Source organism: Lipotes vexillifer, unplaced genomic scaffold, assembly GCF_000442215.2.
Source record: "Lipotes vexillifer unplaced genomic scaffold, Lipotes_vexillifer_v1.1 scaffold21, whole genome shotgun sequence".
Lineage (NCBI taxonomy): Eukaryota > Metazoa > Chordata > Mammalia > Artiodactyla > Lipotidae > Lipotes > Lipotes vexillifer.
Genome location: NW_006774065.1, coordinates 384,374 through 398,889, shown reverse-complemented (window position 1 = coordinate 398,889; position 14,516 = coordinate 384,374). Strand labels below are relative to the sequence as shown.

Below are 14,516 nucleotides of genomic sequence, written 5' to 3'. Positions count from 1 at the left end.
AGAGCGGTTTTCTAAGTTTCATGAAAATGTGATGAGCTTATTTAAGAAAGGGAGGTGGGTCAGGAATTCCGAGCGTGGCACCTGTCCTAACAAAAGCTCCCACGGCCCTCTCCACTTCCCTGGAAAACTATCGCGAGCGCTCAGAATTTGAAGGGTCTTGATTCTGTGGCCTCCTTTGGTCCCCCCGAGAGAAAACATCCTGCGGCTGGAAAGATGGTGGGTTTATGTGCAGACAGTTGTTTTAAGTAGAGCCAAAGGTTAAAGGGAGCCCGGGTGCTCTGCAGACGTGTCAGTGCTGGCCTCAGAGTAACGCAGGTGTTGTAACTGGCTTTCAACTACATATTAAGCATTAATTCAACCCAGAAAAATGACGTGTCTTGGATTTTGCAACCTTGTCCGAAATGGGTCACTAATTTGAGAAAGCTTTGGTGCCTGGAATATGCGAGAGCCTTGATGAGTTTCTGGTGTCTTCTTAACTTCAGCATCACCATCCTTGGAACGGGTGCAAAGTGGCTGTCAGTGCTGGAAGAGAAAGATGTGAAGCCAGGTAAGCGTGCCTCCCGGGGTGTCCGTTCCGTCTCGCCAGCCGCGGAAATCAGATCCACTCTGTTACCTGGTTCCTGCAAGCCAGGCAGAGGGTGTCGGGTTCGGCTCTAATCTCTCAGTGATTCTGGCTCTAGTGGAAACTCACAGTCTCCAGACGCTGCACACTATCCTGTCCACTGGCTCCCCACTGAAAGCCCAGAGCTACGACTATGTCTACACGTGCATCAAGAGCAGCGTCCTCCTGGGCTCCATCTCAGGTACGGCCCCCGCCATGTGCCTGTGCCGTGGAGAAGGTTCTGGAAGAACCAGAGGAGTCGGGGACCAGGCTTGGCCATTAAGCGTGCTTCCCCTGTGACCCAGCAAGTCCACCGGCTTGAATTTATCTGCGTGAACAGTCAGCAGGGCATGCATGTTTGCACGGTCGATGTTCCTTATTCTCGGTAGTTATGTTCTAGGGAGAGGCTACAGACACTGAGTTAGCCATTCCTGAACCTTTGCCGGGGGTGGAGAACATACATACACACTGCACACTGATCGTAACCTTAGATCCTAAACAACTCATCCTGGTAGATTCTATTTTCTTTACAAAGAGGAAACAAGGTTCGTACGTGCCAAGTGACTGGCCTGAGGCCACCCACTAGCTGGGTACAGAGTGGGATTCAAACCCGGTCCTGCCGCCTCAGAGCCGAGCTTCCCGCCTGCCCAGTGCATCCCCTGGTCCTCCCCAGAGCCTGCCTGGCGGGCAGGGGTGCTGCGGTCGGATGGGCGTGGGGCTGCCTGCCGGGCCAGCGCAGCCCATCTCGGGGCAGCCATGTCTGTTAGGCTCTCGGCCTGCCCTCCTGCCGCTGTCCCGAGCGCCCCAGCTCCAATCTGGAAGCAGCGGAAGCAGCACTTCTGCTCCCAGCGCTGTGCTTCCTTGGGGCGCGAGACTGCCCCGAGCTTGCTGGTCATGGCCGTGAACGCGATTCTTCCGTCGTCATGGGACATGCCAGCCGGTACCTCGAGGTGTCTGGAGGGGGAGGCAGGTCAGCACACGCTGCGATTCTGCCCGGAATTAATCCTGCCAGTTGTTGAAGCACCGAAACATTTCATGTGGGTTTCGACCACCCGGCCCCACCCCGTTCATATACGCAGAGCGCAACCAGGGAGAAGACACTTCTTAAATCACAAGGCTGTCTTTTTAGGTGCACAAACAGGTGTAAAGGGGAGCACGGACACCAGTGTCCGGATCGCCGAGTCTAGGAAGGGACCAAGTCGGGGCTCCGTGTATGCCCTCCGCCCACGGCCTCCCCCGCTTTCCTCCCTGGGCTGCAGTCTCCAACCCCTATGTGCCCCGGTGGGCTCCGTGCATGTCCCTGTGCCCACGGAGCATCCCGCACCGCGGGCACGTGCGAGGGGGCAGTTGTCACCGGCCGGGCCCAGGTTCAGGCGTTAATGCCACTCCCTCTTGATGGCACCCGGGGTCCGATTCTCTTTCGAGCCCCTCCCTGAAACGGAGTGTTTTGCATCCAGCACGTGCTCTCGTGCGGGAGACTCGCACTCCAGGGACCACAGGGTTTCTGCTTCTCCGATGATTAAGTGAACATAAACCACAGCAAAGAGACTCTGCACGTGACCCGTCTGCCGCGGCAGTTCCTGCAGACAGGTCTGGTGGGGCGAAGCTTCCACTTTCGTGAACCTGAGTCTAGGATTTCTGTGCGACCACAAGAGGTCATTTATTTGGTTTCTCCTTCAGCACGTAGCCCTGGTCAGAACGATAAATCACCAGGACACGGGAGGCTCAGTCCAGTTTCTAAGTCACCTCCCCACTCCCTCCCTGAAGAGAAGCTCAGCTCTCTGGGAATTTTTCAGTATTTATCTGGAGAAAGAGTAGTATATATTTGTCCTCCGGGGTCTTTCTCCTTTATTGTTCATTAATAAAAAAACATGGACAGTTTGTCTCAGTCTTCTGAGATTTTTTTTTTTTTTTTGGCCGTGCCGTGTGGCTTGTGGGATCCTACTTGCCCAACCAGGGATCGAACCCAGGCCCTCGGCAGTGAAAGCCCAGAGCCCTAACCACTGGACCTCCGGGGAAGTCCCGGTCTTCTGAATCTTGAATCTCCTTTTGTTTGCAGGTGGCACCGACATCATGTCTTGCTTCGTGGGCCAGAATCCTTCCATTCCTGTGTACAAAGGGGAGATTCAGGCCCGGAACCTGGGCATGGCCGTGGAGGTGTGGAACGAGGAAGGTGATGGCTCCAAACCCTTTCTCTCTCTGTGACGAGGTGTGAGTGGTAACTTGGATACGCTTGGATGTGTAACTTTGCTTGGGGCCAGTTCTCCAACACTGCCCCATCTGAGGGGCCAGCCCCTGCCACAGCTCGCAGACTGACGGCCCCCGAGCCTGGCTGAACACCCGCCGGGCTCCCCTGCCTCCTGCAGCCCGTCTGACTGAGGGGAGTAGGTGCTGGCCTGCAGCACAGACGGAGGGCCACGTGCTTGGAACGCCAGGCAGGCATGCAAACTTTGGGGACGCTGCTGAGGGCACCCCACTGCCTCAGCAGCCTCGTCCCTGACGAGGACCCAGAGCGAGATGCAGGACCCAAGGGGCAGCGCGATACCGTTTGTGCAGCGTTTAGAAACATGCAAAATGACATGTTATTCGGGTGTATGTAGATGTGGTAAAATTATTAATCCACATAAGGGAACAGTACAAGATTGAAGTCAAGAGCGAGAGCGGGGGGAGCTTGGTGGGGAGTGTTAGCGTGGCTTTCGGTGACGCCGGGCTGATGGGCATGTGGGCGGGGCCGGCTGCATGGCTTTGGATGTGTCTGAAATACTCTGTGATAGCTCATAGCTTAAAAAAGGAGAGAAGGAGAGAAAGAGAGCCGGGGCGTTTGGCTGTGGCGTGTGCTCAGTTTAGCTCTCATTCCTCCCCGGCCAGGAAAGGCAGTCTTTGGGGAGAGCGGTGAACTGGTGTGTACCAAGCCACTCCCCTGTCAGCCCACGCACTTTTGGAACGACGAGAACGGCAGCAAGTACCGGAAGGCGTATTTCTCCAAGTTCCCAGGTGGGTCGGGATGCAGGTGGAGCTGCCCAGATTCCCGCCCGGGCTGGGCCTTCGGTGTCTAATTCTGGATGCGCCTGCCCCCTGCCGGACCCCCCAAAGCCCGGTGAGGCTGCTCACAGCTCATTCCGCCAGGGGGGCGATGATGAATTTTTGATCAGTATCTTGTCACCGTCAGCTTGAAGCCATCTTACGAAACCCTAATCTGGGTTTAGATTACTCTTAACCACCCTCTGTGCTCGGAGCCCCTTGGCCCGGAGCCCTGCTCCTGGCCGCCGGCACGACCCGCTGGTTTGCCTGCGTAGGGGCGGGAGGCCCACTCGCTTACCCAGGCTCGTCTGCCTGTTCGGGGAGAGATGCGTGTGCGAGAGGTGTCTGGCTGGGGTCTCCTCTGTCTCACACCCCATCAACCAGTCCTCGTGGAAGTGATGGGAGAAGAGAGCTTTTGCAGCAGGATGATTAATTCCAGGCTGTCACTCACTCAGGCTGCCACCCTCCGTTCATCTTCGGAGTGGTGTCTTGCCCCAGAGCTGGAAAGTCTCTTTATTTAAAGCTCTGATTCCTGCCTCTTTATCTTATTTCATAAGCAACCTCGAGTGACTGCAGCTATGTAACTCATAATGTAGCGAGCCTTCTGCTCCAGAGTTATTTACACCTAAGTACTTGCTCTCTTCAACCTCTAGAAAGGTAATTCTATTTTGCATAAACCACACGTGGTGAATCAGAAAGTGGCAGATGACCATTGGGGGTAGAAGGTACCACGGGTCTGTCCCATTTCCCTACTCGGCCTTGCGTGTTCCCTTGTAATAACGTCCCACGTAAAAGCCATCGTACCTGGCATAGCACGTCGCATATGAGGGTAGCGGGAGCATCCCTCCCCGCCATGTGGCCTGGCCTCCATTGGATGCCTGCTGCATTTAAGCCCCACCTTGGGTCCTGCCAGTGTGTAGCTGTTCAGACAGACTAAAGCAGACTAGAGAGAGAGAGAGGTTCCTCAAATGACCTTGAAGAGGAGTCGGGGCTCCTGTCCTAGGACGGGATTAGAACCTCAGCTTGAAGATCCATCTAAGAAATGACATCTCTTCATCTTCTGCAGCACTGCTCTTTGAAAACTCTTTTCTGTCGTTTTTTGTTATGTACGCAAGGGTTCGCATGATAAATGTCTCTCAGGATTAATTTCAGAAAAAGTCTTTATTTCCAAAGCTCTGATATTCCTTCTTGGAGGAAACAAATACTTGGTGACCTGTTATATTTTCCATTTTTGCCTTGGCTGCCAGGAAACTCAGAGCTGCCATCATCGCTTTGTTGTAGCAGTCCTCTCACCCCAGTGCAGAGTTTCTGATCCTTTTAATAATCCCATCATATAGTTGGCTTTATAGGTAGCTTCCTCAAATACTTTCTGGAAGTAGGTGTGACATACAAATAAATACGGAGAAATAAGGGCAGGTAAGATAATGGGATCTGAAGCTGTTGGTCATGGTCAGGGTGGACACAGGCTGAACTTAGACCACTTCTCCAGGCCCAGCACTGAGAGATTCTTGGACTGTATAGGACATGGCTCGGTGATAAAAGAAAACAACAACAAAGAAGCAAGTTCTTCCTTTCTGCAACAGGCAGCCGACATACAGACATCACTACCCTGAAAAATTAGGCCAGGTGAAAATGTAAACTGACGAGGTGCCGATATGGTAAAGTATCCAAGAATTTATTAAGTGACAAATAGGAGTTCAGAAGCGAGGGCATTGTATGCCTTCTGTGTGAGTTTTTAAAAGGAAATGTATGTGTGTGAATAATGTGAGCCATTTTGATTTTCGTTGTGACTTTTAATTATTTTTAAAAACCTAATAAAGATTTATAAGGAAATTAAAAGCAGACTTTAGAAAGATTTCGATCATTCTGATTCTTCAAAGCAATGATTTCAGCTCTGAGTTTCCTGGTAGCCAAGGCAAAAATGGAAGTATGATGGGTACAGGTGACTGAAGATGATAAATTCCAAATAGGAGACCAGGCCTGCCCATGAGCCATCAAGATTTTGAGCTTGATGAGATGGAGCAGTCAAAGCTTCCATTGGCCGTCGTTAGCTGAACAGGTCCAGTGGTCACAGGTCCTTTAATAAGAGAAGCATGTATGTGCAATGTGTTGTTTATTTATATTTACATTTATGTACATGGAAAGGTGGGCCATTTTTTTTTTTTTTTTTTTTTAATGTACAGGTATACATGCTCATTCTAAAAAGATTTCAGGCAGTAGACCTCCAGGAATTAAAAGCAGGAGAAAGGCTGGGTTTGCCCATTCATCCTGGTGTATTTGTTTGCGGGTCCCCTCACTGAAACGGGAGAGCAGGAGAATCAGAGTGAAGCAAAATCACCTGCCACGAAAACAAGAGAGTTTGAACTGCAGGCTCAGGGGCATGGAAACCTAGAAGGAAACCCTTAATTTCTCTGACGTGGCAACCGGGCACCAGAGCCTCCAGCCACTTGTGGATTCATCCCCTCAGCTTTGGTTTTGCAAGAGGTTGAAGCGTGTGTCATTTCAGTTTTACAAATGAAAACTTCCTCCAGGAGATTTGCGTCTTCCTTTTTCTTCGCATTTCCAGGGCTTCAGTAAGGATCAGACTCATGGGAGGTCTGACTCCATATAAGCCAGACTGTGTGTCGATCTTGGCACCCAAGTTCCAAAATGAAAATGGATTCCCAGGAGGTGGGTGGGACAGGCCCTGCTGCTTTGTCTGCAGCTTGCTGTCTCCTTGGACCACCATTTATAAGCCTGGTTTTCTGCGTAGCCATACAGATGTGCTTCTGCAAAACTTTGGCATGTCATTTGCAAGCCTAGGAATGACTTTTCAGCCCGTTTGTGTAGGGGAACCCTTTAAATATCCAATTAGAAAGGAGAGGTTTTAGCCACAGCAATCAGACAAGAAAAAGAAAGAAAATGCGTCCATATTGGAAGGGAGGAAGTAAAACTGTCACTGTTTGCAGACGACGTGATGCTATATATAGAAAACCCTAAAGTCTCCACCAAAAAGCTATTAGAACCGATAAATGAATTTAGTAAAGTTGTAGGACACAAGATTAAGATACAGAAATGTGTTGTTTTCCTGTACACTAATAATGAACTATCGGAAAGAGAAAGCAAGAAAACAATTCCTTTAAAGCTGCATCAAAAAGAATAAAATACCTAGTGGGGAAAAAAAAGAAGAGGTTTTATTTCTTAGCTTGGGGAGGAGGGATGAAGGCCCTCGAGGCCCCCCGTCCTCTTTGCTCAGAATAAATGAGCTCATGAGGCCTTTCCTTCTCTTCCATGGCCTCCCAAGCACTGCATGCTCCCTGCAGGCGGGGGACCTGGGCTTCATCTCCAGAGAAGCCTTGGTCATGGCTTGTAGCCACTTGTTGGGATGAGGGCCTCAACGGAGTATGTTGTCATTGGAGGGGTAGCAGCTCAGAGTCACGGGCCGACTGGGTTATTAGCACTCACAGTTGGGACGTGTGTCAAGAACTCGGAAGGAAGAGGTGGCGTCCGTGAGGACCCTGTGCTGGCTTGGTCTGCCATTTTCCCCTGGCTGGATCGCAGGGGCTCTGGGGCTTACTCCAGGAGGCCAGGCAAATGAGTTCCGAGTCGCGCAGAGCCGGCAGAGCTGTGCTCTTGAGGCCCCTCCGGCGCCTCCTCTATTTGTGGGATCCACCAAGGGAGGAGGCCTCCAGGCAGTTCCCCTGTGAGGCGTGGCTCCTCTCTGCTGCTCCGTGTAGGGTGGAGGATGTGTCCAAAGCTGGGGCCTGATCCCTTGGATCTGTTGCTTTGCTGCATCCAGGACGGGGGCCTCCCCATGAACGACACCAGCCCAAGGGCCCAGCTGCACGCTGCGGGCCACGTCGGGGTGGCTCAGGGCGCACGGTGTCAGTGTCACCTGATTCTCGCCTCTTTCTCCGCCCTCCACGTGACCCGGGTTTTACCTGCTCATTCAGCCTCTGTCCCCGTGGCTGGTACCTTAGTTCAGGCTTAGGTTACTGGGACTTTTGCAGTAGCCTCCCGCCTGGTCATGCTCCTTCTGTTTATTCTGTTACAAGGTGGGCCCCAACCCCTCCAGACCTGCTCCCTCAGCCACCTCAGACCACCCTCTCTTCCCAAGGTGGGGCTTGTACTTTCCCACCCTCCATTCAGAGGCCCCCCTCAAAGCTCCATTGATCTCCCCAGTCCCCCCCTTCACATCCTCACTGTTGGGGTTGCTCTCAGGCCCTGTGAATTCCCGCAGCCCTCGTTGATCCCTGCGGGAGGGGTGTTTCTTGCACGCTGCCACATCTCAGACCTGGGTGTAAGGCGGACCCCACTAAAAGGCGTGCCCTTGGGGGTGGGAGCTGTCTGGTTCACTTCCGCCCCCAGCCCGACATCACACCTGCTTCTGGGCCTCGGGTGTGTCTGTTGACGAGAGTTACATTGGTGTCATGCCTTCCGAGGGCGTCTGTCCAGGCAGCCGGTCAGGATCTTGTCCCCTTGGGGTGACCGAGTCCCTCTGCCCCCCCCGGCAGGTGTCTGGGTGCACGGCGACTACTGCAGAATCAACCCCAAGACCAGGGGCGTCATCATGCTGGGCCGAAGGTGAGGGCTGCGGACTTGGCTTCTCTTCCCTGGGGCCCCGCTTCCTGAGGCATCTGGGCAGGGAGAGGGGGGCGCTTCCCGTGTCCTGGGCCCTTCCATCTGCTCGGCCTGCGGGGTGGGTTGGCTGCCCCACTTCGGGCCTTTCCTGGGTTCTTCCTGTGTCAGCTTCTCGGGGGTGGGTCTGGGCCTGACCCACATTTCTGTGCCCTGCAGTGGTGGGTCGGGGGGCTTTGGGGTGGGAGGCCTGCGGCCTACGTGCCCCCGATGTCTTGTCTGCCGTTGCTACAGCCCGCCCCGGAGTGAAGGGGGAAGGGGTGCCCGCACCCGGGAGGGGGCACCTGTGGGGGGGGAGGGGCAGGGAGGTGGCCGATGTCCCCACTCAGAGGGGACCCCCTTGATAGCTAGCTTTGAGTTTAGAGGGAGAAAGGGGGTGGTTGGGATTAGGAGCTGGGGAGGCGCCGGTACTGACGGCACGTGGTCGTGGAAACGGGGTGACTGTCCCTGGGGCCCCTGCGATGGGCCTCACTCTGGAGCCGCCACGTGTCCACGACCTCGTCTCTCTCTCCAGCGACAGCACACTCAACCCCAACGGAGTGCGATTCGGCAGCTCGGAAATCTATAACATCGGTGAGCGTTCTCCTCTGTCCCAGCATTATTCTCAAGTCATCCAGGAGCGACACAAGGAGTGTCTCAGCGGGGACCTGCTTTCCAAAGATGCCACCTTTTGGCATAACTCTTGCCCCTTTGCCTCTGGGCTTGAGAATAGACATGTATGAGGGTGTCCTCCTTTCTAGAACATGCCTCGTCCGCACTGCTTGTAGCTCAAAAAACCTCAGGACAGGATTCTTAAGGTCCTGTGGCCCATCCCCATTCCGTTATCTCTCATCCTCACGGTGAGCTCCATCAGGTTGGTCAACTGTGTCTACTCTTTATGGGTGGAGAAAGACACACAGAGAGGTTGTGTGATTGCTGACAGTCACGCAGCACCATCCAGGACGCCAAATAAAGGCAGTGGGCCTTATGGATGCACAGTAGAGTCACCTGTGAGCCTTCAAAATGTCTCACCAGGGCTACGAAATCAGCCTCCCGGGGAGGCGGCCTCATGTGGATGACAGAGTCCCAAAGTCATGTCAGGGTTGTGTAATCAGGGTGGAATCTCGATCCATGTGATTCCAGCCTTTCTTCCTCCCACCAGTGGAGTACCCTTGCCGTGGCACTTGATTCCTTTTCTTATTTTTAAATTTGTAATTGAGTACGTAAGGCGGGTGCTCGGCTCCTTGTAAGACGTCAGCCCTATCAGCGCAAGCTACAGCTCTCTGGCTCTGCTGGTGACAGGTGTCCTTCTGCCTGTTCCCCGGGGCTCCTGCCGGGGGGGCCACGGCAGTCCCCATCAAGGTGGGATGGTGTGAGAGCGAGGCCCTGGCCCTGTCTCCGCAGTGGAGGCCTTCAAGGAGGTCCTGGACAGCCTGTGTGTCCCCCAGTACAACAAGGACGGGTAGGAGAGGGTGGTCCTCTTCCTGAAGATGGCTTCCGGCCACACCTTCCGGCCCGACCTGGTGCAGAGGATCCGCAGCGCCATCCGCCTGGGCCTGTCCGCCCGGCACGTGCCCAGCCTCATCCTGGAGACCCAGGGCATCCCGGTACGGCCCCCCGCGAGCCCGCATGCCTCCGGAGCGCTCATCTAGACGCTTGCTCGGGCTTTATACATAGTTGGTCCCCGTTGCCTGGCAACCGCACCCCGGTTTCTTTTCGGCCATCTCCCTCTCTCTCTCTCTCTCTCTTTTTTTTTTTTTTAACTCCTCCGAAATTGCATGTGAAGCAACTTCTGCTAAATACCCGTCTTCAGAGGGTAAGCAGGCCCAGCCTGGCACGTCCAACTGGCTTTTCCCCTGTGTGGTTTTAGCGTGTGCTCAAATTATTAATGCAGAAATTAAGTTTAACTTTTTAAAGAGTCGCTGGGGTGCCGTTGCTTTTGCCTTTCAATTTTAAGCTCTGCCTGCAGAAAGAAGATTTGAGTCTATTTAGAGGCACGGCTCCAGAAAGCTGCCCCGCCTCAATGCTTTGTTTAGGTTCTCAGTGGGGGAGGAGGTGCGCGCAGGTTGGATCCCGGCTTTAGCTTGCGGTCGCTTACAAAGCGAAGGCCTCTGTGTATGCATGTGTGTGCGCACGCAGCAGCGTAGGGGCACAGCCGAGCCAAGCCCGCAGAGTAGCTGTTCACAGGGGTGGGGACGGGAACGGGTTAACCGGGCCACCAGGGGATGGAGAGTCTGGATGTGGCTGCCCGAGCAGGGGTGGGCATGTGAGGTGCAGTTAGAACCAGGGCTTTTCATACCATCCACACATTTCCTTTCCACTTTGGTTATGCGTAGGAAGGGCCCCCGCGGCCTGGGAGTTCACTTGTCTCACTCGGCGGGTGACTCCAGGTGACACTGTGCAGGCAGTGGCTCTCAGGGAGAGAAGGGACTTCTTGAGTCAGTGACACTGTCTTTTCCCTGGTGAGGGTCTTAGGCTTCCCTCCAGTGGATCAGTTCTGTCTGGATCTGGAACAGTTTGGGGAGCTAGAATGTGATATAGTCCCCTTGGCTTTATTTTGTTGAGAATGAATCTGTGCCTTTTGCTGCCGAAATGGTGATTCCCAAACTGTATCTGCTCACGAGAAGAGCGGAGTGACTTGCTGGAAGGTGAGGAACACCCCAGCCTGTCTTTTTTTCCGTCCTCAGCCTGGCTCTCGTCCCCTGACTTCCGCGCACTCAGTTCAGCTCTCTCCTCCTCCGTCCGCTTGGCCTGTGAAGTCGTTTCGAGGGTTCCCGGGGCTTTCTCAAGCGCCCTCGTGTTCTCAGATCCCTGTGGTCCGAACTAATGGAGCACTTCAGAGAGGATTCGCCCTGTGCCACCAGGCTGGGGAGGGGGGGTCCGGCCCAGCCACAGGGACTCGGGGCTGGACATGGCCAAGGTCATGGCCGGGGGTCTGGTCACACCAAGGGGAACACGAACGGGCATCTGAGGCCCTGCCAGGCTGGAGGGCCCGGTGGCCACGACTGCCCTGATCTCAGCAGGTCTTCGTCACTGGTCACAGCTGATGTGTTGGCCCATCCTGACTGGAGGCTGTGCCTTATCTCTTGGGTAGGGGGGTAGGGAGGGGGCCAAGCAGGAGTCCAGGGACCTTCTGCCCCACCCCCAGCCCTTCTCACCAAGAATCAGGAGAAGGATTTCTTTTCTTTTCTTTTCTTTTTTTTTTGGGCTCGCAGGCCTCTCACTGTTGTGGCCTCTCCCGTTGCGGAGCACAGGCTCCGGACGCGCAGGCTCAGCGGCCATGGCTCACGGGCCCAGCCGCTCCGCGGCACGTGGGATCTTCCCGGACCGGGGCACAAACCCGTGTCCCCCGCGTCGGCAGGCGGACTCTCAACCACTGCGCCACCAGGGAAGCCCAGGAGAAGGATTTCTTCTAAAACGACGCCTTGTTTGTTTTGTCAGCTGACGAAGGCTGTTCTTGGGGCTTTAAAACACAGAAAGCACGCGAGACGCTTGCATTTCAGGGCGAGAGGGGCTGACGACACCCCAGTGACAGGTGGTTCCCTCAGAAGCCGGTGCTCAGATCCTTAATTAGTTCACACGTAGACCGAGGTTTTCAATGAATGAATTTTAATTACATCTCAGGATAAAAAAAAAAAGTGCCAGTGCGAGGAGAGATCAGGGCACCGGCGGCTTTATTAAAGGGCTCTCTGTTTGTTCCAGAATTTTCCTGGTCCCTAAACACGCCAGCACAGCCGCCAGATGACCATTGGGGTTAAAGATGAAACGCGTGCTACGAATTTCAGAGGGGCCTTTGAGCATTTGGACAGAGTCCAACTATGGGCAGAGCAGTGCCCCATCTCATCCAGATGACGGTTCTGGGGGAGGATTTGCCGGAAGCTTGGCGAGGCTCTTGGACGTAGCTCACTTTCCGGTGGTCAGGGACAGTCACAGGAAGCCGGCCCACTCCTGAAATAAGCTAGTCTTTCTAATATAATAAACAGTGTAAGAAAGTAAATGTAAGTAAGAAAGAGGTGGTGTAACAGCGAGGCACGTCTGAGCGCCGTGTGCGCCTTAACTCATCAGCTTGCCCACAGCCTCGGGGTGGTGCTCTGCTCCCCAGTTGATGTTCTAGGGGACAAACCCAGGTTAAGGAACTTGCTCACAGTCACCCACTGAGAATCGCTCGCTCTCGTCGCCCCAGGTCACTATGGTCGTTTCGGCTTGGACGTGCCCAGATGTCAGAGCTGAGGGACTTCTTTCCCCTTCGCGTCTAAACGCTCTTTCTGTCTGCTTCCTCCCGTCCCCTGGCAGTACACCCTCAACGGCAAGAAAGTGGAAATTGCCGTGAAGCAGATCATCGCGGGGAAAACCGTGGAGCACCGCAGAGCCTTCTCGAACCCCGAGACCCTGGATTTGTACCGGGACGTCCCCGAGCTGCAGGACTTTTGAGCCAGGCCAGCTGGCACATCCCTGAGCCACACACGTCTGTACTGTCACTTCTGTGTGTTCAAGAAGTTACTTAGAGGGACTTCCCTGGTGGCGCAGTGGTTAGCAATCCGCCTGCCAATGCACGGGACACGGGTTCGAGCCCTGGTCCGGGAGGATCCCACGTGCCGCGGAGCAACGAAGCCCGTGCGCCACAACTACTGAAGCCTGTGCTCTAGAGCCCGTGCTCTGCGACGGGAGAAGCCACCGCAATGAGAAGCCCGCTCGCCGCAGCTAGAGAAAGCCCGGTGCAGCAACAAAGACCCAACGCAGCCAAAAATAAATAAATGAATAAATAAATAAATTAATAAAAAAAAAAAAAGAAATGACTTAGAAACCTACGGCTCTTCGAAAAGGAGTTTGCACCAAGTCCGTAGGCCTGGGGAAGAACGATTCTCTGCTCTGCGGTTTCATCTGGTGGGTCCCTGAGTCTTCCACCCGCCACAGGGGGATCCTGACCTTCAGGGGCCGAAAGGGAGGGTTTGGGTTGTGTGTGTGGCAGTCTGGAGAGTGTATGTCTTTGCACACTCGCAGGGAGGAGCTGGGGTCTCCTGTGCGTGCACCGGCACGGCCGACGCCTGGTCTCCATCCAGGGCCCGCAGGCATCCTGGTGACGGCTCACCCCAGGGCAGTGACCGGCCTGCAGCCTTGTACTGTGGTTCCATTTCCCTCTCTTAAGGCCCAGATCTCTTTCTTCCCTTTGTTTTGGTCTCCCGGCTCTGGCCTCCACCCTTCAGGGCCCATCTGTCTGCTGTGGCATGTTACCTGTCACGGCGCCCGTCCCAGGGTGACTTTACAGCATCTCACGGCAGATTCTCAGGACCCCGGGCCGACCGCTCTCCCGCTCTCTGTGTGTCACAGACAGAATCTGGGCAGCTCCCGGGGGAACCGTGTGTCACACCCAGCCACCGGTGCTCCCCAGCAGATAGAGTTCCAGTTCCCTTTGGAGAATGAGTGGGTTTCACGTTTTAATAGGATCTCTTAATTTCACGGGCTTTGAGTGGTTTGAAATTTTTTTAATGTTAATTAAGTGTGTGGTGTGTGGGTGTTTGAAGGCGTGGGTGATGTCCACACCATGGGGAGTGTCACTCAGGGATGCGGATGAGCCCCCAGGCCACGGGTCCTGCTGAGGCAGAGCCGCTGGGCCTCAGGGGACATGGCCTCACTGCACAGGGGGCCGGGACCTGCACATCAAAAGCTTGTCGCCAGCAGCTGTATGTACTTTTGAATGTACTGTTCAGTTCAGCCTCTTAACACACTCCTGTCATCGTAATGTTCATTTTTGTATTTTTTGAAACCGAGTACAGTGAAAAACTTTGTTGAACCCTTTTTCTCGTGGATTATAGAAAAGGGGCAGCACTGAGTTTACTGGAGTTAATTTATGACCACATTTTAAATGCAGAGTGAAGTCCGGAAAAGTGATTCTATCCTGGGATAGTAAAGAGGTTTCCCCTCAGGTGGCAGCTCTGATAAACTGGTGATAGGCAGAGTGTCCCATTCAGAAGGACTCTGAAGCCAAATCTCAGCTGAAAAAAAATGCATCAGGATTGGCCAGCAATGTCTGTCATGGCTAAACGATGGATTGTTTCTTGTCAAGTGTGAATGTCAAGTATAAACTTGGTATTGTAAGAGATTGGATAGGTCTCTGCCAACGTAAAGGCAGACACACAATGTTTAATAAACTATTTCAAACTTCATAAAAAAACGGGGCAGGTGCTACGAGGCATTTAATACAGTAAGCATATACGTATATGTGCACACACCCGTGCGAGCGGCGTGCTGCGTGTTTTCTCTGAAGCCGGGGCTGGATCTGAGGGCCTAAAGCTGGTGC

At 54.0% G+C, this 14,516-nt stretch overlaps 1 protein-coding gene across 1 annotated transcript in view; it reads left to right on the top strand.

The window, feature by feature from the left end:
* The window catches only part of AACS (acetoacetyl-CoA synthetase), a 50,696-nt gene extending 38,047 nt beyond the window's left edge, over nucleotides 1-12,649 (top strand). The window contains 8 exon segments of the mRNA XM_007448646.1: nucleotides 483-547; nucleotides 681-803; nucleotides 2,661-2,774; nucleotides 3,470-3,595; nucleotides 8,116-8,185; nucleotides 8,754-8,812; nucleotides 9,623-9,825; nucleotides 12,512-12,649. Of these exon segments, the coding sequence (XP_007448708.1) occupies nucleotides 483-547; nucleotides 681-803; nucleotides 2,661-2,774; nucleotides 3,470-3,595; nucleotides 8,116-8,185; nucleotides 8,754-8,812; nucleotides 9,623-9,825; nucleotides 12,512-12,649 (898 nt within the window).
* The last annotated feature ends 1,867 nt before the right edge of the window (nucleotides 12,650-14,516 follow it).